The 24,848-nt window shown below is 34.6% G+C and overlaps 2 protein-coding genes across 3 annotated transcripts in view; both read left to right on the forward strand.

Moving 5' to 3' along the window:
* LOC129265717 (prolow-density lipoprotein receptor-related protein 1-like) overlaps positions 1-19,141 on the forward strand; it is a 48,316-nt gene extending 29,175 nt beyond the window's left edge. For both annotated transcript variants that reach the window (XM_064100383.1, XM_064100386.1), the window contains 7 exons: positions 3,239-3,364; positions 4,618-4,710; positions 7,663-7,752; positions 9,094-9,172; positions 10,088-10,356; positions 11,619-11,761; positions 12,286-19,141. In XM_064100383.1, coding sequence (XP_063956453.1) covers positions 3,239-3,364; positions 4,618-4,710; positions 7,663-7,752; positions 9,094-9,172; positions 10,088-10,356; positions 11,619-11,761; positions 12,286-12,459 — 974 coding nt within the window. In that variant the 3' untranslated portion in view covers positions 12,460-19,141. The remainder of the gene's footprint in view (positions 1-3,238; positions 3,365-4,617; positions 4,711-7,662; positions 7,753-9,093; positions 9,173-10,087; positions 10,357-11,618; positions 11,762-12,285) is intronic.
* LOC129265730 (suppressor of tumorigenicity 14 protein homolog) overlaps positions 15,017-24,848 on the forward strand; it is a 48,052-nt gene continuing 38,220 nt past the window's right edge. The window contains exons 1-4 of the mRNA XM_064100393.1: positions 15,017-15,105; positions 20,157-20,290; positions 22,573-22,587; positions 23,420-23,500. Of these exons, the coding sequence (XP_063956463.1) occupies positions 15,095-15,105; positions 20,157-20,290; positions 22,573-22,587; positions 23,420-23,500 (241 nt within the window). The 5' untranslated portion in view covers positions 15,017-15,094. The remainder of the gene's footprint in view (positions 15,106-20,156; positions 20,291-22,572; positions 22,588-23,419; positions 23,501-24,848) is intronic.

A 24,848-nucleotide genomic window follows, 5' to 3' on the forward strand; every position in this document is an offset into this window, starting at 1 on the left:
TGTTTATATTGATAATATTGACTCTGAAAGGGGGCACGCAGTGGCGTAACAGGGGTCGGTTGCCAGGGGGGGCAAGAGCCAAAAATTTCCCGGTCATATCATGGTATGAACAGGATTTTTTTTAGGATTGTGCCCAAGCATTAGGGCAAAGCAGCTCAATGCGTGATAAGTACAAAAAAGAGGGGGCACAGCATGACGCTCGCTACAAAAAATTGCTTAATATAAAGTCCCGAGCGAGCGAAGCGAGCGAGAAAAAAAATCACCTTTTCATGAGAATCTAACTTAGAAATTGATTTTGACAAGATATTCAGAAAATATCATCATATCTTACATCGTCCTTTGCTTTCCTTTCACCTTTTCTTTTTGTTCTTGGCCAGTGCCATGCGGATTGGGTCCGGCGCAGTGGCGGCACCAGAATTTTTAACGTAGGGGAAGGCAAAGAACATTTGGAGGAGGGGGGGCAACACTATTTGTTTGCCTATTTCACAAAATTTGTGAAATAGGCAAACAAATAGTGTTGCCCCCCCTCCTCCAAATTCGAGTGAGAAGCATGAGCTCATTTTGTTCAATGTAGGCACTACTGACTTTAAATTGACCTGTTAAGGACTAGCTATCCGCATTGGATCATGCAGATTATATCTCACCAAATAAATAATGTGAGCGCGAAGCGCGAGCTGAAAATTTTAGATATCCTCAGATAACTGGACGTTCTAAGCACTTTTTGTTATCATTAACTGGATGGCTATCTAACGAAACAATTGATGCGAGCGCGTAGCCAAAAATGTTTGATTTATGAAAATTGTGAATACGCAGGATGTGTATCTTGCATAAAACGAGTAATGAAAACTCTAATCGCGAGAAGCATATTGACTTGAACACTGGATTTGTATGCCCCATGTGAACATATAATTTACTTATCTCATTCAACAGTTACTGCGAGCGCGTAGCGCGAGCGAAATTTTGTATGACCTGAAAGATGTATGTTGACATATATTGTTGAGAGCTAACAGTGAATGGATGAGAAAATTTCAAAATTTAAAGAACAAAAAGCTGTTTTAGAGCACTTTGCAGATTAATTAGGATGCTTATGACAACATTAACTACACATCATTTTTTTGCATTTTTCAAAATTTCGGGGGGGGGGGGAGCAAGTGGGGTAAACCCATTGGGGGCAAATGCCCCCGTGCCTCCCTCTTGGTTCCATCACTGGTCCGGGGCAACCTTGTAATATTTTAAACATTGCAGATGGCCACTTTATTATCAAACCGCAGGTATGGAGATATATTAGTATATATCTCTATGAGGTACATACACAACACAGCTTAAAAGCAGTTGCGGATAACAAACGAAATATTTTGAGGCAGCAAAACGTAGCAAATGTGGTAAAATTTGTAAAAAGTCTCCAGCGAGCGAAGCGAGCCATAAAAATGGCCTTTTGTAAAAAGATTTTGAAATTGAATTCTGATGTGATAATAGCTTTGAAAATTTAGCCAAAGTAAACATTGATAGACTTTGTACGGTAGATCTAGCAGGCGCAAAGCTTTACTTATAGGTTATGATCGACATAGGGGGATATATAAATAGCCCTTGGCTAAGAAATTTTTTGTCCTGATTACGACCATCATTGCATAAAAATTAGCAAGCTGATAATATACGCCATCCACCTTTCTTCCCGTTCTTTATATGTTTTAATCCTCGGCAGCCCGGTCGTGTTATTAAGTTCTTTTTTTTTCTTGTCCATTTTCTTCATATTCTGATTTTCCAATTTAGCTTGTGGCTCTACCTTCATTTCCCGTTTCTTTTTGCCTCGTTCTCCCATTTTCCCGCCATTCTTGCCTGTGCCATTAAGTCATATCTTTTGAATTTATATCCCTTTCTTGCTAATCATGCTAATGTATTAGTATTTCAGGATATTTTGTACTTTCTCAAATGTTCTGCCGTTCCTTTTCCCGCTTTCCTTCCGTTTTCTCTATTTATATTCTTTCTTTGTGTCTCTTACATTTCACCTTTTCCCTTACCCTTTCCTCCTTTTTTTTTCTTTCTTTCCCTTTCCCTTTCTCTCTTTCTCCCTTTTCTATTTTTCCCGTTTTTTTCCCCGGTGAAATCCGCCAGGGGGGCAGCTTGCCCCCCCCCCGATCCGCCACTGGCAGGAAGAAATCAAATTGATCAAATATAGGGCCACTCAAACTAGGGGTTCTCAGAAACACCCTTATAAATGAATAAATATATAAATGAATATTAAAGTAAATAAGTAAATAAATATATAAATGAATAAGTAAATAAATAAATATATAAATAAATAAAATCTATGAAAAAATAAAAAAGAAAAGATAATAAATGAATAGATTAAAACAAAAAAAAATAAATGAAGAAATGAAAAATAAAAATAACGATGCGAATAGAGTAAAATAACTAAATGTTAACCATCTTTGGAGTTGATAACCTTTTTCATTCTGTATAACAAATTCTCATTGAGGAAAATCTCAACCAATACTTTTTTTTCTTATCAAATTCATGAGAAGGTAAGGTCGACCATATCTTGAGTTCATAAACTTTTTTTATCAAATTGTTGACCCATTCTAAATCTATAGTCGACCCTTTCTAAATAGCTCGGAATGTTTAATCTGGATTCAATTCCAAATCATGTAAAAATGTGAAAAATGAAGTTATAAAAATTACGATTCATCATTGGCATGTTTCGTAAACTTTGTCAAGAAGAATAGATTTCTGTAACAAAATTAAGTACTTTATTATTGATAGACAGTACACCCATATATACATTTTTAATATTCTCATTCGATGTTTTTGTTTGTAAGGTACGTGTATTGAATTTCATCTACAGTATACCGACGTGTGAGAAAACCCTCATTTCTCCTATATGTTCCTTATTTTTGTATATCGTCATGAAAAAATATGTGAAAGACAAAACAATAATTATGTTTCGTCATTAATCTGAGGCAGATTTTTAATATCTGAATTAAGCTCTAGTGCCTTAATCAAATTAGGATTGCAATGCAATTATAATCAGAGTGTGGTCGTCTTGATCGACGTATTAATATAGTATGAAATTTATAGGCATACTATTTTTATTCTATTTTTCCAGGGGGATAAATTTTAATATTAAATAGTCTTGCTTTAATATTGAAATGTAGCGCGCGCGCTCTCTCTCTCTCTTTGCCTCAATTAATTAACCAAAACGCTTTCTTTTAAACTTTCTTTTCATTTAAATCTTCTCTAGAAGAGTGTGAGGAGGGGTATTCTCCGTGCCCCGGCCGATCCTGTATTGCAAATAAATACCTCTGTAACGGAATAACTGATTGTCCAGGAGGAGTAGACGAGGTCAACTGTACAGCCACACCTCCAGGTAATATAACTCCAAGAGGTTTTCATGATAATTCCTTCATCAAAGTTTATAGTCGTACTTACCTATTCCACAACACACACACACATACATGCACACACCCTTACCCACTCACCTACGCCACACACACATGCCCACATAAAAGACGATCATATTTTCTTATATGATAATGAGTAGGAGTTTATTTTTCATGTTTCCATATAGTGACCCTCCGGAAATTATATATTTCTGTGCTCTAGTTCATATGAAAATTTGTAATACTTTAAATGGTCTTCACTTGGACAATTGACGAAGTGAAATAACAATGAAGAAAGTGGTGGTCAGACCTGCAAAAATGTTGATGGAGTTACCCTACAATTAATACAATATATTGTATTGAGTATGCTATACAGTGCGTCCCACAAAAACGAAACCGAGATTTATCGATGATTTATCATAACTTAATCACAAATACAATAGACAAGTGACCTACCATTTTAAAGCTTAGAATCTCTTCTTTCATCTGAAATTACTTATATTATTTCTTATTCACGCATAAGTGAGCACAATTTGAAGAAAGGATACCAAAAACTCATTTGGCGGGGGTATCTGAATTTCAAAAAGAAAATCACATGCCTAAAAAGTTAAATATCTGCTCTTTTATTTTATACCTTAATCACAGAAAATGGTCAAGAAAAAAAAAGATCTGTTCCCTCGAAACAATGCTTGTATTTCCATAATTTCATTAAATAAACGTGTTTTCACCGGTTTCTCACAGAAGCTATCGCACGGTTAACAAAAGACTGAATGCATGGCTGATCGTCAACAAAACAGAGTGTCGAGTGAGTCTGGACGCTAGCCTGTAAAACCTCTTCATTAATATGAAATTATTGAAATTCAAGCCTTATTTCAAATAACCAGAACTTTGTTATTTCTTGATAATTTTCTGTAATTGAGGTATCATATTAAAGAGCAGATATTGAACCTTTTAAAAATGTGGTTTTCTTTTTGAAACACAGATACAGCCCGCCAAGTGACTTTTTGGTATCCCCTCTTCAAATTGTTTTTGTTCACTTATGCGTGAATGAGAAATAATTTAAGTAATTTCAGATGAAAGAGGAGATTCTAAGCTTTACAATGGTAGGTCACTTGTCTTTGTATTTGTGATTAAGTTATGATAAATCATCGATAAATCTCGGTTTCATTTTTTCTGGGACGCACTGTATATAAAAAAAATTATATTTATGAATTTCTACTAAATTTCATCAAACCTATAGATCCATGTGTATCTATCAACGGTTCGGAATACTTTGTGTGTGATGGTAAAGAGGACTGCCCCGGAGGAACAGATGAATCACGACCTGAGTGCAGTGAGTAAATGTACCCTAACTTGTCATATATCTATATTGTTGGTTGATCGATTGATTGATTGAGGGATCAAGCAAAATGAACACAATAAATGAGAAAGAAAAAAAAACAAATCACTTAAAAAAAAAAAAAAAAAACGAATATTCATGCAGGTTTTAGAAACATACCTGTGTGAGAGAAGTTAAATTGCAGCGTTTTTTAATGAATTTAAATTTACATTTTTATACATTTCCAATCAACAAAATAGACAAAATTCAATTGAAGTAACCGTACATATTCAAAATAACACTGACTGTTCAATGGTATATACATAAAAAAAAATTGAAAATGAAATAAACAGAAACTAAAGTAAGCTGCAATTTATATTTGGCTATGAACATGATGAAAAGTATGTGAAACTGAACGGAGGGAGAAAAGCAAGTCCCTGCACTAAGTTTCAATACTTGATTAACAAAACGATATACAATAATGGAGACGATTGGAAGTCGAGCTTTAGACAAGAAATCTACAAAATATCAAAGTAAAGCGCATAAGCGACTACACAATAAAGAGAAAATAATTTAGATAATAATTACGACAATTAATGTATGCTAATATTAATGTATAATATGATATAATGTAAGTAGAGTGTGAGATAGAAGAAAATATTTTAGTTTGTTGATAATTCCGATTCTTCTTGAAATTATTTTGCATATGTTATCGATATGTGGTTTCCATGATAGTTTATTGCAATAAGAACATCCAAGAATCTGGTCTCAGAAATTTTTTTCAAGAACAGTGTTATAAAAGATAAGATGGTCAGGGAAGGTATGTATATATTTTGTTACTAAAAAGCATAAAATTCGTCTTTTGCGGGTTAAGTGATAGTTCATTAGCCTTAATCCAGCCTATCATATGTATGAGTTCTGAGTTTATAATTCTTACAAGTTAGTTGGTTTACGTTATCATGAGAAAAGAAAATGTTCGAATCGTCAGCAAACAGTATCAATGTTAGTAATTTTTAAAATACAATTAATACAAGTAATAAAAAAAAGAGGACCAACTAAGCCACCCTGTAGTACTCCACATGTAATGGGAAGAGTAGAAGAAATAATGTTAACTGAAACAAATTCAGTCTGTCTGTTAGGTAGCTCCTAAACCACTTCGACCGAATACCATAAAAATAAAGCTTATGAAAAATTATTTCGTGGTTAATGGTGTCGAAGGCATTGGAGAAGTCCTGGAAAAAGTATGACAACCTTTATCTATGGAAGTAGTGATTTTATCAATAAAATACAGAATTGCATGTGAGGTGCTATGATTTTCACGAAACCCAAATTGCGAGTTCGAAAATATATTGTGTTAATAAAAGAATGTACTTGCACGTATATGTACAAGTTTTTCAAGAATTTTAGATAACGAAGTGAGCAATGAAATAGGACGGTAGTTAGAAACAAGTTGAATATCCCCTTTTTGTCTCACCTGCATAGCAGAGTGAGACTATAGGCGCCGCTTTTCCGACGGCGGCGGCGTCAACACCAAATCTTAACCGAAGTTCATGAAACTTTGCCATAAAGTTAATCAAGTATTACTGAACATCCTGCCCAAGTTTCATGTCACATGACCAAGGTCAAAGGTCATTTAGGGTCAATGAACGTAGACCATGTTGGGGGAATCAACATCAAAATCTTAACCTAAGGTTAAGTTTTTGAAATGTCATCATAACTTAGAAAATATATGAACCTAGTTCATGAAACTTGGACATAAGGTTAATCAAGTATTACTGAACACCCTGCATGAGTTTCACGTCACATGACTATGGTCAAATGTCATTTAGGGTCAATGAACTTTGGCCATAATGGGGGTATCTGTTGAATTACCATCATAACTTTGAAAGTTTATGGATCTGACTCATGAAACTTGGACATAAGAGTAATCAAGTATCACTGCACATCATGTGCGAGTTTCAGGTCACATGATCAAGGTCAACGGTCATGTAAGGTCAATGAACTTTGGTCATGTTTTTTGTTGTTGTTGAACTACCATCATATCTCTGTAAGTGTATTGGTCTAGATCATAAAACGTGGACATAAGAGTAACCAAATATCACTGAACATCTTGTGTGAGTTTCAGGTCACATGGCCAAGGTAAAAGGTCAATTGATATTGGCCATGTTGGGGGTATTTGTTGAATTACCATCATAACTCTGTAAGTATATTGGTCTAGTTCATAAAACTTGGACATAAGAGTCGTCTAGTATTACTGAACATCCCATGCGAGTTTCAGGTCACATGACCAAAGTCAAAGGTCATTTAAGGTCATTGAACTTTGGCCATTTTAGAGGTAATTATTAGATTGCTGTTTTTTTTTTCCTTGTTGATATTATGTCTGTATATATATATATATTTGTAATGATGCACTTTTTCTTTATAATTACCGTTCATACTTTTGCATGTCTTTCACTCATGTATTTTAAGATGTTTTCATGAAATGTATGTATGTAAATCCCAAAAAAATTTCCTTTATGGACCTGAATAAATTGAATTGAATTGAATAACTTTCAAAGTTTATAGATATAGTGTATAAAATGTGGATATAGGGGTAATCAAGTATCACTGACAAGTTTTAGGTCACATTATCAAGGACAAATGTCAATGAACGTAGTATTGTATCATATGAATGGTGTTTTTTGTGAATAGTTATTAAAAGGTTGTTTTTCAAAGTCAGCACTGCTGCTATATTGAATCGCGTGATGCAGGTGAAACCGCCAGAGGCATTCCACTTGTTGTTAAGAGGGATGAATTTTGCTATTTTCATGAGATTAGGTACCTTACCTGTGTTTAAAGAATTATTGAATATATTTGCACGAGTTTTCAGCATTTTCTCTCAAATAAAAGACAGATAAATTTGGATAATGACAAGATATGACAAGACAAGAGAATTGATTTCTTGATTCATGTGGTTTGTTATTGCAGATTGCGGAACGATTCCTTTGTCTCAGTCGAGAATCATCGGTGGTCAGGATTCGGAAAGGGGAAATTGGCCAATGCAAATCTTAATCAGCAGTGAGAACAATTATCAAATACATGTATATATATATATATATATATATATATATATATATATATATATATATATATATATATATATATATATATAAATATATATATATACTTTGGATAATAAAAGTAGAAAAGTTAAAGGAGGGGTGTAGATTGCGGACGGGGAATGCCTTTATGCCTTTTCCTTGGATTCGAGATGAAAGGTGTTGGATGCCACGTGTAGATGTGTAATAGCGCAGTGGACAAGTCGCCGGACTTTGAACCACGAGGTCCGGGGTTCAAACCCCACCATGGCACTCGCGTCTTTTGTCAATGCGTTTATGTACATTTGCCACTCTCCACCCATTTGTAGGAATTCCTTAAATGGGCCAGGGTAGCTTGCAGCGTTTAGAAAAATTGTTTTAAGCGCTATGTAAATGTTGCATAATATATTATTCAAACTATTACTATTAATATTATTATTATGATTATCATTATTATTACGTGATATTTTATCACAAATATGTTCAGCATTTGTATTATTATTTGCATGGGGTGGAGTCCCCAGTCCCGGTGATACTGAAAACGTAAAAATTCATCAAAATTCGGGAAGAACACGGAATTCACAGAATTACACGGAAAGCACATTGTTCTGGCTTAGTGAGTTGAATTAATAAAATAACATCGAAGATCATGGAGAAAAAAATTGAAGAATCTGTCTATCAAGCCTCTCCGCATTGTTAAGCATGCGTTTGCTAATGTTTATCTGCATAGACATGGGCGGATCCAGGATTTTCTCAATGAGGGCACTTTGTCAGGAAAATTTTGACCCCCCCCCCCAAAAAAAAAAAAAAGTCTACCCCAAATGGAGGTCGTTTGTTGTAGGAAAAATTGGACAAGCAAAAAAGGTCTTCACTCCCAAAGCGATGTTATTATATTCCATGAATAAGGTGAGTGCATCTCAAATAGGTATGTGGGGGTGGGGTACGGGCCAGATGTCTCACCCCCCCCCCCCCCCACCTCCATGGATCCGCCACTGTTCATAGATTTTCAGTACTTACAATATTGCATTATAAAAATACGTTTTGTACATATAATCACCAAAGAACAAGGAATGTGATGTTTCGAACAGCAAAGAACATCGAATTGGCGGCATTTAAGGAAACCCAAGTCTGGGGTCTGGCGTAATTAAGATTTAAAATAGTTTCCCTTAGTTCAATGTAAAAGTCTATCAGTAGGAATTAATTGTTGGTCGATGTCTACGAACTCATTTCATTACCATTGTTGTTTTATGTTACATTTTTTTATCCCTATTGTCATAATGATCATAATTACTATGTTTGTTCATTTTCACCACCCATTCAGCTGAGAATACGTCGGCCAATCTCTTTTGCGGAGGCACTATTCTCAACCGTCGTTGGGTACTGACTGCTGCTCACTGTGTGTGAGTATGCCAGGGCCCCGTCTTACAAAGAGTTACGATTAATCCGATCAACCTCATCTATATGGAGAGCCATCAATGTCATAATTGCTACTGTACATGCAGGGAATTCGCAAAGTGTCCTTTATAAATAACGAGAATAAAGAATTTCCAAGAAAACAATGTATAAATGTACATAATATCTGGGTTTTTTTGTGTGAAAACAAAACAAACATGCAGCTTAGATGTTGACATTACTGGCTTTCCATAGTTTTGGTTGAACGGATCGATTAGTAACTCTTTGAAAGACGGGGCCCAGATAGGGAGAAAGGAGGGGAGAGAGTGATAGAAAGAACGATATAGTGACAGAGAACCATAGATGGAGAGAGAGAGATGATATTTCTTTTTACAATATTTTTTTTTCTTGAAAGACTCGTTTGCATTTCATTCTGTCAATGTTCTAATGTAAATGTATAAAGTGATAGCTGAGGGTAAATGTGTGTCTTTCTACGCACCATAATTATACTGTATCAATAATCATGTGTATTTATCACTTGTATTGGATATTCATTTGCATTGTAATTGTTTGTAATTATTTTATTTAATGTGTAATTTGATTTATTATTATTGTTGAGAAATGACAATAAACTTGAACCTTGAATCGCGATGATAGAACGATGAAAGTAAACTGCCATGCAATAGTAATCACAAACCTGGGTTTCAATAATGAAAATATCACAGCGTATATGGTCATAACATAAAATATATAAATATACAATACTAAAATAGGCAGCGTGTACAACATGACAAAGAAACCATCTCACGCAATCTACAACAGACAGCATCATTTCGGTCATTTTCATAACCTTATTTTGTCCTGGTAAAGGGATAAATTACCATTATTCGTAAAAAAATTAACATTCTATTCGAAACTCTTAGGTTGCCAAGTACGGTTGGAAATGTCTACGTCGTCGCAGGTGTGACGGATGTGAATGAAAACAACTCTACCTGGCAGTTCAGGCTCATCGCTGACGCCGTATGCAATCCCGAGTTCGCCTCCAATACCTTTCTCGGGGGTGACAACTGTCTCTTGCTCATGGATGAACCCTTTGAGTTCAATGAATACGTGCAGCCGGTCTGCATACCTGGCCCCAACTTTACCCTTGATCACTACGCCACCGCCGTGGGATGGGGACAAACAGGGGGAGGTGAGAACAGCAACACGTATCTCTGTTTTATGTTGATGTAATCTGTCATCGGGGGGGGGGGTCATAAAGCTGTTCGTAGTTTAAGAGGGACTTTAAGAACGACCGTGAACCTTTCTTACGCGCTAACATATTGGTGTATACCATTTACCCAAAGAAAGGATCACCAGTCCTCCTTAAAGTCGCCCTTAACTTACGAACAGCTTTATAAAACCCCACCTGGGGTCAATTGCAGTAAGGGTTATGCTCAAACACAAACTCCAAAAGTCAAACGCAACTAGACTTTCAACAAATAGAATACGAGTATTAGTAACTTGTGGTTGATTTCTTGACTTGCGTTTTAAGACAACTATTTCTTTAACGGACTCCTGGTCATGTTATATCAGTTCTTAAATGTCAAGTCCATCCGAAGAAAAAAAATTGAGCTGAATGAAAACGGGACAATCTAATCTAGATGAGAAAGTTGTGATATTTTCCACTCTCCCCTCCCTCCCCCCTCTCTCTCTCTCTCTCTTATTGTCACAAAACCACTTTCTGATGTCATTGTACTTGATGATGAATATAGTCTGTAAATGACCAATATGCAATCGGAGATGAATATATTCACTTGAAAACGAATATACTTTATTGATGACGATTATAATCACTTGATGATAAATATACTCACTTTGTGACGATTATAATCACTAGATGACAAACATACTCTCTCTTGGTGACGAATATATTCACTTTATGACGAATATACTCTCTTAGACGAATATACTCACTTGATGACGAATATACTCTCTTGGTACCGAATACTAGTATACTCTCTTGGTAACGAATATACTCTCTAGATGACGAATATACTCTCTTGGTGACGAATATACCCTCTTAATGACGAATATACTCTCTTGTGACGAAAAGACTCTATAGATGACGAATATACTCTCTAGATGACGAATATACTCTCTTGGTGACGAATATACTCTCTAGATAACCAATATACTCTCTTGGTGACGAATATACCACCTAGATTGCGAATTTATTTTCTGGATGACGAATACACTCTCTTGTTGACAAATCTACTCTCTTGGTGACGAATATGCTATATTCTCTTCATATACCAGCCTCTCTCTGTTATTTTCGGAGGTCGCAAATTCGAGTCTAAAAATATTCTACGTTCGTAAATTTATTTATTATGTTAATTTTCCTAATTATTATTGCGTGTTCTAATGTTCTTATCATGTTCTAATCGTCATTTCTATTTCTTCGAACTATCCCAGGATACATAGCTCCTAATCTTCAGGTGGTCCGCCTACCCGTATGGCCAGACAATATTTGTGACAGATATAGTTACTTTGGCAGTGATAATGTTGAAAAAGTAATCTGCATCGGTTACGAGAAGGGAGGCCATGGATTATGCTTTGTGAGTATCTAGCGTTTTTGTTGACAAAAAAATCTAGAAACATAATCAAATGAAATAGAGAAGTAAAAAAAACCTGCGTAATCTTATAATCGAATAAATGAATCAATAAAGTTGAGGCCGTAAAATGAAATTACAAACATTATATATTTCATTAAATTTTTCTTAGCTAACAAATATTTTAAGGCTATTGAATATAAAGAAAGTGGATAAAACGCTTATTAATTTTTTAGCGGTATGACTTAGTAGATGTCGAGTGAGCTGCGATTGGCTTACGGTAAACAAAATTAGGCTTGACAGCCAATCACAGCTCGTCATTCAGCGACCACTGGTATATTATTTCGTGATCTAGCGTTCTATTCACCTATGTCATTTATACTCACGAGTGTATATGTTAAAAACATTCAGTGTGTTTGTTTCCAATGCTATTTTTCCGAATTTGCAACACCAAACACTTATTCATTTGATAGATACAAACGTATGATGCTAAGGCAAGATTTTTTTCTTCGTTTTCCTTTTCAATTCAGGGCGATTCTGGTGGATCTATTCTTATGGAGAGGGATAATCTCTGGTACGTCGTCGGGACTGTGTCGGGTGGGAGTGAATGCGGTGCTCCGTTCACACCCAGCATATGCACAAAAACTTCCTACTATTACCAATTCATCAATGACACCATAAACAATGTCTATCCGGACTATTGATGAAAAAATATCTCATAGAGACAGCGTTTTATGATGATGGTTGATGAATAGTAGTGTATATGGCAAATCTGTCAATTTTGACTTTTATTGTCTTCTTCTTTTTTATAACGACCATAAATTGTTTCCTTTTGGGTCTTTTTAAACATTTATCCACTTATGAAAAATAATTGATATTTTTGGACATTTGTTTTTTATTTGAAAAGAAATAGTAAGATAATACTATTCTATTGGATTGACGAAGAAATTTCTTATCGACGGAGTAATCAAGTTTTCTATATAGCCAAACGTATGTTATGTAATCACAAACCCTCTCGCAAGTTCCGACATGCATCAAATTCAAACCTTTTTTTGAGAGAGAGACTAAGTGTTTCGAAAGAATATATTCAAGTACTTGTAGTCGTGGTAGTCGACAAAAATATAGAAAAATTGATAGTGTTCTTTTATTTTTTGCTCATGAACTTTTAATTGATTGCATACACTATCATTTTGTTTTCTCTATGCATAAACAGATTTTATATCCTTATAGAATATGAACTGAAATAAAGACCCTCGTCATCACACACAAAATGTGGAATATCCCACTCACCATAGACCTATTATCATGTGTAATGGTAGCATCATACTGTGAATCATTCAGAATACAAATGATATATGTTATTTGTTTGTTGATTTCCTTTTAGTAATCGATGCAAGTTTAAAATTTGTTTCTTTATATATATATACTTGCCAAATATCATATTACATTGGTCAGTGTTGGTGTATTAATAGTAAAATGCTAAATTTGTATCGTTTGTTGTTTATCCCTCATTTGGTTAGGTCTATATTCTGATTGTGTATAATATGAGGAAGAATAGAAAATTTTATGAAATCTGTTGAATGTCATACCTTTACATTCTTCGTACAGACAGTAGTGAGTAACACGTTTAATCCTAGTGACATGTTGGGGGTATTTGGATTAGTTGCGATGTAATTTTCATGAGGTGAAAGGGAAAAAAGTTTAAAATTTCACAATGTTGATGCATTTGTATATATGTCACATTCATATTCATGTCACTGTGCTGTATAGATTTGAACGTCTTAGTAATCCCCAATAGGTGTATATTCATGGTTGAAATCAATGGCATAAACGGATATGAATAGTCTGCAGACACAGACCCGTGGCTTTCGCAATTCATATAATGCTTAATGCAGTCTGAAGTAGTGAGACTAGATTCACTATGTACTGTGATGGCTGGCTCATCTCTATGGGCTGGCTCTACAGTACACAACCCGAGAGTTGGGTGTCTCATAGTACTTATAGTCTTCACTCTAGACACGGTGGTTAAAGTGTCAAGTATGAGTCTGTGCTTGCAGACTAGGCTATGAAAGTGGATACATGAGAGAGCTATGGTTTATCAGCAAAGGTAAGATTATTTGCTGATATGAATTAATTTAACCAAGACATGGGTGCCGATTGGTGTTCATTATTGAGGGAATCCTGAAGACAGGGGGGCCGGGGGGTAAATTTCAACAAGATAATGTCATGTATAAAAACCAAAACGCAGGACGAATCCAAGAACACACTTAAATGCAAGTCAAAGCACAATCAACAGCTGGGAGGTCTTTGTCGAAAATTGGTGAACTGGAATAGCAGATCCATCCTATTAAAGTTTTATCTAACTTCTGAGCGAAATGTAGCCCTACTCTCTATACTCTACTCTCTATACTCCCCCAAGTAATTAGTTAAGGCTGGAGCATATTATGTGCAGGCTTCCAGCAATTTTACCACGATAACCTTCAGAATTTTATTTTTCAACTTATATCGCATATTTCTAATTACATCTAAAATAGTCACAACAAGATTGGTTCCCCCATTATAGCCTCAATTTGATTTTGCTCATTAAATTTCACCAAAAAGAAATTCTTAGAAAGAAAACAAAACATTTCGAATCTGCTACCGCATCTGTCAGGTACTATAGTTAGGTCATTAATAATAATAATAATAAACAGTTCTTGTATAGCGCATATCACGATTATGAATAATGTCTCTATGCGCTTCCAAAGGACTTGGATATTATTACCCCAGCTGTAGCTTGGCAGCCGTAATTACTAAGATTACAGCGCACACGCATTTCAAGGAATAAATTCCTGCCAGGTACCCATTCACCTCACCTGGGTTGAGTGCAGCACAATGTGGATAAATTTCTTGCCGAAGGAAATTACGCCATGGCTGGGATTCGAACCCACAACCCTCTGTTTCAAAGTCCGGAGACTAATCCACTGGGCCACAACGCTCCGCGTTACCATGTATAAACTTATCCTCTCATGCACTCCCTCTTTCGCCCCCATCCAGTTCTCTCTCCCACTCCCTCTCTGTGTCTGTCTGTCTGTCTCCATCCCCCCGCTGCATGTCCCCCTTATTTTTACTGCCCCCCCCCTCTCTCTCTCTCCTATTTTGTTCTCAATTTCAAAAGGGTATATCATGAGACTGCACACAAACAATAGGGTGTGTAATAAAAGAGAAGTTCAGCATTCCTCTGCGGTTTGAAATAGATGGGTTTTCATTTTACACCCGTGAAGGAGGAACATATACAATCGTTTCCACAAATCGCGGTCTTTCATCTTCATTAATTGCTGTTATAATATTTGATTGACAATGGCGAACGGGTATGTTGTACATTTTAATCCTTCTTTGAATAAGTTCGACTTTCTTTGCTTTCTAAAATTACCTAAAATATCCGGATAAATTCGGTAAAAAGTTATATGTATCTCCACAAGGATCAATAAAAATATTGGGGCGACCCATTTTGAAGCCGATTGTTACGGGTGTATAAAAATGAGGAAACCCGAATATCTTTTTTTGTTAATGATAACTTAAGGTGACGATGATCAAGATAATATCAATCAGTATTCGAAATAAGTTTTAGGTTTCTCTGGTCATTTACACACTGCGTGGTTAAAAAGTTGTGTCAGATTGCAGATGTTTCCCTATTATAATCGGGAAATCGACCTTTTTGCCACGAAGAATTAGAATACTCTATCCAGGCCTATATCAATTGCATTATGCTTATCACTATCAGGCATCTGAATTGAAGTTTCTAATTGTTATTCATTTTAAGAAAAAAGGGGTTTCAGATGAGGAATATATTTTCATGTGCTCAACAAGCTTTGCTTTTATACAGACCAACTCTTTCCCATACTGTATATCTGATATTCTCAACAAATTGTTCATGAGCTTATTACTGTCTTTTTTAACATCATTGATATTGTACATGAATGAATGTATTTGTGTACTGCAAAAACTCTGGTGTTAATTTATCACCAGCCCGGAATCTATATATGTCAACACCAGAGAAGTGTTAAACAACACCAGTTTCGTTTTGGTCTAACACGTACTAGATAGGTGTTTGTACAACACCAATTAGTATTAAAACAGCATCTGTTTGATTCCAAACTGGTGTTGGTGTGGACATAGATTCCAGGCTGGTGTTAAATCAACACCGGAGTTTTTGCAGTGTGCCTTTCAGTGGAAAGAAATAAACTTGAACTTGAACTTCCATGTTTGAATATTATGTATACATTAGAAATGTGTTTAATTACCATGCATGTGAAGTAGCTGCATATTGGTAATATTATTTTATAACAATGGTTATAAGTGACTTGCGCTCTCAAAACCGAATTGAATAATAATTCCAATCTAATTTCTCCTTTTCAATTGATATTTTAATAGAAATGTGACTTCTCTTATATTTAAAAGTTATCTTTCTTTTTTTTCATCCTGTATTCATTTCATCAATGAAATTTCTCAAAACAAAACATGATGAAGCCATAAAATTTGATTTTTCATAATAATGATCATAATCATCGTTGCGTAAGTTACATAGTTTATAACATAAACGATGTAATTTAAACAGCGATGTCATTTACTATGTAACTTACACAATTATGTCATTTACTATGTACTTTACACAATGTCATTTACTATTACACAACGATGCCATTTAATATATGTTACTTACACACTGATGTCATTTACTATGTAATTTACTCAACGATGTAATTTACTAAATAAACTTACACAACGATGCCATTTACTACGTAACTGACACAACGATGCCATTTACTACGTAACTTACACAACAATGTCATTTACTATTTAACCTACACAACGATGCCAATTACTATACGTAACTTACACAACGATGTCATTTACTATGTAACTTACACAACGATGTCATTTACTATGTAACTTACACAACGATGTCATTTGCTAGTAACTTACACAATGATGTCATTTACTATGTAATTTACACAACAATGTCATTTACTAGTTAACCTACACAACGATGCCAATTACTACGTAACTTACACAACGATTCCATTTGCTATGTAACTTACACAATTATGTCATTTACTATGTACTTTACACAATGTCATTTACTATTACACAACGATGCCATTTAATATATGTTACTTACACACTGATGTCATTTACTAGTTAACCTACACAACGATGCCAATTACTACGTAACTGACACAACGATGCCATTTACTACGTAACTTACACAACAATGTCATTTACTATTTAACCTACACAACGATGCCAATTACTATACGTAACTTACACAACGATGTCATTTACTATGTAACTTACACAACGATGTCATTTACTATGTAACTTACACAACGATTCCATTTGCTATGTAACTTACACAATTATGTCATTTACTATGTAAATTACACAACAATGTCATTTACTATGTAACCTACACAGCGATGCCATTAACTATACATGACTTACACAATGATGTTCATTTACTATATAATTTACTCAACGATGTAATTTACTATGTAACTTACACAAGGATGCCATTTACTATGCAGCTTACACAACGATGTCATTTGCTAGTAACTTACACAATGATGTCATTTACTATGTAATTTACACAACAATGTCATTTACTAGTTAACCTACACAACGATGCCAATTACTACGTAATTTACTCAACGATGTAATTTACTAAATAAACTTACACAACGATGCCATTTACTACGTAACTGACACAACGATGCCATTTACTATGTAACTTACACAACGATGTCATTTACTACGTAACTTACACAACAATGTCATTTACTATTTAACCTACACAACGATGCCAATTACTATACGTAACTTACACAACGATGTCATTTACTATGTAACTTACACAACGATGTCATTTACTATGTAACTTACACAACGATGTCATTTGCTAGTAACTTACACAATGATGTCATTTACTATGTAATTTACATAACAATGTCATTTACTAGTTAACCTACACAACGATGCCAATTACTACGTAACTTACACAACGATTCCATTTGCTATGTAACTTACACAATGATGTCATTTACTATGTAACCTACACAGCGATGCCATTAACTATACATAACTTACACAATGATGTCATTTACTATATAATTTACTCAACGATGTCATTTACTATGTAACTTACACAACGATGCCATTAACTATGTAGCTTACACAACGATGCCATTTACTACGTAACTTACACAACGATGCCATCTGCTATATGTAACTTACACAATGATGTTATTTACTATGTAATTGTCATTTACAATGTAACCTACACAACGATGTCATTTACTATGTAACTTACACAACGATGTCATTTACTATGTAACTTACACAACGATGTAATTTACTATGTAACCTACACAACGATGTCATTTACTATGTAACTAACACATCGATGTCATTTACTATGTAACTTACACAACGATGTCATTTACTATGTAGCTTACACAACGATGTCATTTACTTTGTAACTTACACAACGATGCCATTTACTACGTAACTTACAGAACGATGCCATTTGCTATGTAACTAACACATCGATGCCATTTACTATGTAACTTACACAACGATGTCATTTACTATGTAACTTACACAACGATGTCATTTACTATGTAACTTACACAACGATGCCATTTACTACGTAACTTACACAACGAAGTCCAACATGCGTCCAAAAAAATCGGATGTTTACTCTTTCCATCGTTATGATTATCATAACGGCACTTCTTTTGGAAGTTATATTGTGTCTGTATAAATATCATTGATTTTTTTATTATTGATTATTGATGAGAACTGCAATCAATCCAAGGACTGATTTAATGGTAAACATACACAAATGCAACGATGCTTAAACGATAAGTATAGATTGCTTTAAAAAAAACGATGAACATAGATCGCTTAACGAAAAAGAAAATATATAAACAAGAAATAAAATTAAAAGTGGTGTTGGTTAAAATCAACCAAAAGAAAATAAAAATTATGTGACAACTCATTACAAAATATTTGGATGCATTATTTTTATGAAACAATAAATTACAAGAAGTTTGTATTTTTTGGGTTTTTTTTAATGATAATACTAAACGATCGACTACTGTAAATTTTAGGTTATGTATACATGACCTAAAATTTACAGTAGTCGATCGTTTAGTATTATCATTAAAAAAACAAAAAAAAATACAAACTTCTTGTAATCGTAACAGTTAACATCCTATAGGATGTTAACTGTTACGATATCAGTATTGATATCTAAGCACTTCATACACCTCCCGCAACATGGATACCATGCCTGTTGATTGGCCTGCCTAGCTGGCCTGTATAATAAAACTGTATATACGTTCACTACCAAAGTCTCCACCAGAGTCCTTTGTATTGGATCATTAACTATCCCTATAATAAGTTCGATTTTAAAAGGTCTATCTATTTTTGATTATGCGAATGGCTTTATCTGAATGTGAAAAGGAATCAAGATTATTTATACCCACTCGGTCTAATTCTCCTATATATATATATTTTGTTCGATACATTTTTTTTAAATTATGATCATGGTCTAAATCTCAGATTGTTTAACACCATCATGGCTAAATCACCTTGGTTTACTTTACCAGTTTGGCGTTAGTACCGCTCTGTAAAAACGCTGTTTTAAACACGTTATTTAAGCCCGTCACTCTAACAACTACTGTTTAAACTTTTTAAAACAACTGTTTGAATTTTTTTAACAACTGTTTAAACTTTTTGAACAAGTTGTTTAAAAATTTTAAAACAATTACAAACAAGTTTAAACAACTTGTTATTAGAGTGACAGGCTTAAACGCCGCCTATTTTTTTTTTACTGTGCGTTTGGTCTATAATCATTACTTGGCTAACTGCCATTTCGTCTAATGCCGAGATTGTCTAATTTCCTTCCCGTCTACATTTTTTCACTTTTTTCAATGAAAATTTGGTTCATAAAAAGATTATATAATCATATGCCTATATACCAATTGGGTATAGTCTAACTGAATATTAGACAAATTGGTATGTGGGCTACATTGTAATTTGACCAAATGATCAGTACTGTAGACCAACTGGTTGTAGACGAATTGGGATTATACCATCCGGGATGAGACCCAATGAAAAGTAGACAAAGCTCGTGTGGACCAAGTGGTAATTTACTAAAATGGTCGTAGACCAATTGGTTTTACTTTTAGACGAACTGGGAGTAGACCATGTGCAACACCAAACGAAAAATTAAATAAAGTGCGTAAACCAAGTGACAACAAGTTTATTCAGGTGGTGGATTAACTTCTTTTCCTGAACATTCAAACTTTATTTTTTTTTATCCTGTAGCCCGTATTTTTCTTCTTTTCTCCATCAGTCATCACTTCGAGTCTGGCGCGCCGATTGTCAAGTCGAAAGGAACACCGACTTCGGTGATTTGTACAGTACTCGTCATCGTGCTCATAACCGTTGCCGCTCTCGTTGGCATCGCGATGCACATCTACACCTTAGGTGAGATCTCAGAAAGAGAGAAAGAAATTGGAGAAAGATAGAAATCAAGAAAGATAGTTATTAATAGAAAGAGGAGGATGGGGAGAAAGCAAGAAAGAGGGATTTACAGAGAGGGGGGGGGGAGAGTTGGGGAGAAGCAGGGGGTGGAGATGAGGACGAGGGGGTTGAGGATACTTAATGATTTTTTTTTTAATACTTTGGATTACTTTATTTTTTATTTTATTTTATTCTATTTTAATATTTTACTTATTTTATCCAAAAAAAAAAAAAACAGAGAAGCCCATTCAACAATATGTTGGTCTCCCACAGGCCATGTGACAATGTACATAAAAAACATTACTTAACAAACATTATAGCATAACTTGCAAGTAGAACAATCTCAAAGCAAAAATGCTATTAGTTGGATCTGAATGTGTAACCATATAACAGATAGACCTGTATGTGATGACGATAACTTAATAACGTCATCTTTGTTGAATATTTTCACATGAATAGTTTTACCTATTTTACGTTAAACTTGCATTTTTCTGGGCCTCCACCCAACTCTTCCCCTGGTGTATGTTTTTTTCTATTACCATTGTTGGAACCATAATGACAAAAATTACACAAGCCGAAAAGTACAATGAGATTTGTCTGTAAACAATTGATGAAAGCAGCCTCATTGACAATGATTTGTATTTAAAAAAGAAGATTGGTTCAATCTGAAAGGGGAAAGAATACACAGTCGACTAAAGGTCAATCGTGAGCCCAAAATTGACTTCGAAAAATAAAACCCGTTCTTATATTAAAACGCCATACAAATTCTTTAGCATCGTTCGAAAATTATTTTTTATTTATACTTCATGTATATATTACATAGTATTTATTCTATCATATTCGTATTTATTTGTATTATTGCTCACAGGCTATTTGAATACTCAAAAGCTGATAAAATGGCAATATAACATAATTATCAGCACACCATTTTGTCAATGTAATGGCAAAGTGAATTGTACGTCAATTTTTGGGTGAAATCGACAGTTATTTAATCTTGTATGTTACTCTTATCATTTTTTCCTTACTGACTTTCAAGTACACAGTGAACGAAAAAGTTACTGCGGGTGTTGCTGCCGAAGATGCTACTATCACTATTACCGTTGTCATTTTGTTGTTAAATACAATTATATTGTCTATAATAGGTGTCACAAGCTTAATTGCAACAAGAAGGCAAAAAGTATTAATTCGACCAAACACATACGTGGAGCGTTGTGGCCCAGTGGATTAGTCTTCGGACTTTGAAACAGAGGGTCGTGGGTTCGAATCCCAGCCATAGCGTAATTTCCTTCAGCAAGAAATTGATCCACAGTTTGCTGCACTCAACCCAGGTGAGGTAAATGGGTACCGGTAGGAAGTAATTCCTTAAAAAGCTGTGTGCGCTATGAACGCCTAGCTTAGCCGGGTAATATAGGAGCGCCTTCAGCACCTAGCAAGGTGGATATGTGCGCAATATAAATACCCTATATTATTATTATACCAAGGATTTGTATTTTGACATAGCTGATTGACAAAAATTAGGCCTATAGGCCTATACATATGCTTAGCCATCTAACATTGATTCTAAGAAGGGCATTCACTTCACTTTCTTAGTCCAAATGTTGAAGAAATATCATTTAACTTTTGGAACTATTCGACTGGAGGAAGTGATAAGGGTTATCTAATTCTTTCAGTAGATGTTTTCATACATGTTGAACTATTTCAAAAATTAAGCGGTCAACGTACCCTTTGATGATCACATATGAAATCTCAGATATATGTCCTGTATTCCGGTCGTAAACAAGTAATTAGTTATAAGATTTTGTTGTGTTTACTGCCATCCATAGGCGGCGGAAGCGGGAGAGACGGGGGGACCTGTCCCCCTAAATTTGAGATGGGGGGACGATCCCCCCTTAATTTGGTTTATAACCTTTTTTTTTTTTTTTGCTTGTCACTTTTTGTTCCTGCGTCCCCCCTAAATTCCGGTGGACCCCCCTAAAATGTTTATGATCCCCCCTAAAATTTAGGTTGATAACCTATTTTTTTTGGCAAAAGATTGTGGTGGTCCCCCCTAAAAAATTTGGCTCCCGCCGCCAATGCTGCCATCCAACACGCGTTTTTACTGATGAAATATTTACAGGTGTGACACCTTTTCACAATGAAATACCAATAATATGGCACTATCATTGTACACGTTAGCACATTAGTTGAATTACATACAATTATAATAGTCTAATATTTCCCCCTCCCTCTCTCTCTCTTTTCCACAGAGCTTTCCAGACAAGGTAAATTGAAATCACTTCCAAGTAGGCCTATATTACTTTTGGCTAATTTTTGCATATTTGCATTATGGGACAGAAGTATATAATCAAACTGTGTCATTGTTGTATGATGTCAATCGCTGACATTTCGGGGTATTTATTTTTGCAATTCAAGAATGATAAGAAATGTTTATATAAATCAAATTTTGTTTAATCAAGAAGAACAGTTTCCCATACAACAGCTAGCCTATTGTGTAGACTGACTTCTTACAAAGCTTAAATTGATAAGAGAAATCGAATAGTAGTTGATTCTTTTTCAGACAAACTGAATAGAATACAAACTTAGATGTAGTTTTAAAAGAATTCTTGTACTAATGCACGAAATTCCATTAATTCTATATTTGTTAGAAATCAGACGAAGTGACCAATACGTTTAGAGGGAATTTGACCAAAATAATAGGCACTTAAAATTGAGGATTAATTGGCACATATTGATATATTTTAAGATTATTGATTCTAATTTTTTTACTGTACGGGACGGCATTAGGATGGCCTGTAACAAAGTAACATGTGTTTACTACGTAATAACAACCTATAGAAGTAGGAAAGAAATATAACTCGAGGAACAAATACGTTTCTGTTGATGAAATTTGGCGCAATGAATAAGTAGTTAATTCCACAGCAGGATATCAGTGTTTTACTTCGGACATGTCGGGTGTATGGAGCAATAGATACTGTGGGTAGGTATGAGCTAGTAGAAAATGTAGTTTAGTTTGACGGTTTATAGATGTATCTGTAACAACTGATTCATTTGTTCTCTTATTACCCTTATTATTATTATTATTATTGTCATTAGGAGGTAAAGGTATGGTCAATAAGACGGAAACGACGGAGTCAATGACCACGACTACCTCTACGCCAATGACTACCCCCGAACGTATGTACTGCGTCTCTTACTTTACCAATATTGCTTGAATATGTGTTTTTAATCTGTTGTATCCTTTACCCCCTACTAATCTCTTAGTTTGGAATAAGCACTGTTTGCCACAGGCCTATAGATGTGTAGAGTATGAAAGGGGATCCCAACCTTGGTCATAAAATGTTGTGCGGGAAGGAGAACAATAAGTAAAACAGAATGGTGAAAGTTTAAAAGAAATCGGACAAGCAATAAGAAAGTTATGGCTGTTTTAAAATTGAGATGCAAATTTTTAAATTGATAACTGGGTTAGTAAATTATGACAATCGGCAGGGACAATTTCCCCAATGGGCCATGGACTTAATTATCAGGGATTTGTGATTTCTTCCCAATTAACTATTCCCCCTGGGGCAGTAATGAAAATACAACACAGGTACCATAATTGTTTAATGTCCTCATGAAAGAAAAATGTAACCCAGGTAGCATAATTGTGTAATGTCCCCATGAAAGAAAAATATAATTTAAAGTAATTCATTTTGAAAAAAAAAGTCATTTTAGCCATTATTTGGTTTGGGGTACATGGAAGGTAAGTCCTTCCCTTAATATCAATATGACATCACAAATGCGGCCCATTTGAAGTCTCCATAGTGATCGCCAATTTTTATAACTTTTGAAAATTTCTTTTTGCTTGTCCGATATTGTTCAAACATTCACCTATCAGTATGTCTGATTTTTCTTTTTCCTCTAAAACAACTTTTTATTTGGGCTGGATTCCCATTTAAGAATGGTGAGCTTAGCTAGATTGCTCTTCATTTTGTGTATTAGTGTGTATTGTATTTCTTTACATGATTATGAATTTTCCTGCATGATAAGGTCTCATTTGCATTAATTATTTTGTATTGACATAATCAACATTTGTCATCGTATTCATCTACATTTGTTTTCATAATTACATTATTGTGCTTGCTGCATTTGTAATTGTAATTCATTTAATTTTCATGTAGATTATTATTCTAATTTCATAGTGTACTTGCTTTTTACATTCATCTTTTTGTATGCATGTTTGCATTTTGTATTTGCATTTGTATTTGCAAATGTATTTGCAATTGCACTTAAGTTTGTATTTGCATAATGTGCTCTTACATTTGCATTTTGCATATGTATTTGCATATGTTGCATTTATGTATTTGCATTTGCGTTTCTGTGTTTGAATTTGCGTATGCATTGCATTTCGTGCTTGTATTGTTAATTGTGTTTGCTTTTGTATTTGCATTTACATTTCATTAATATATGAATTTAAATTTTGCCTTTTTTTGCATTTGTCTTTTTAAAATGCTTGTTGGCTTTTTATTACGACGATAACATCGGA

The sequence above is a fragment of the Lytechinus pictus genome, chromosome 1 (genome assembly GCF_037042905.1).
Source record: "Lytechinus pictus isolate F3 Inbred chromosome 1, Lp3.0, whole genome shotgun sequence".
In the NCBI taxonomy this organism is placed as follows: domain Eukaryota; kingdom Metazoa; phylum Echinodermata; class Echinoidea; order Temnopleuroida; family Toxopneustidae; genus Lytechinus; species Lytechinus pictus.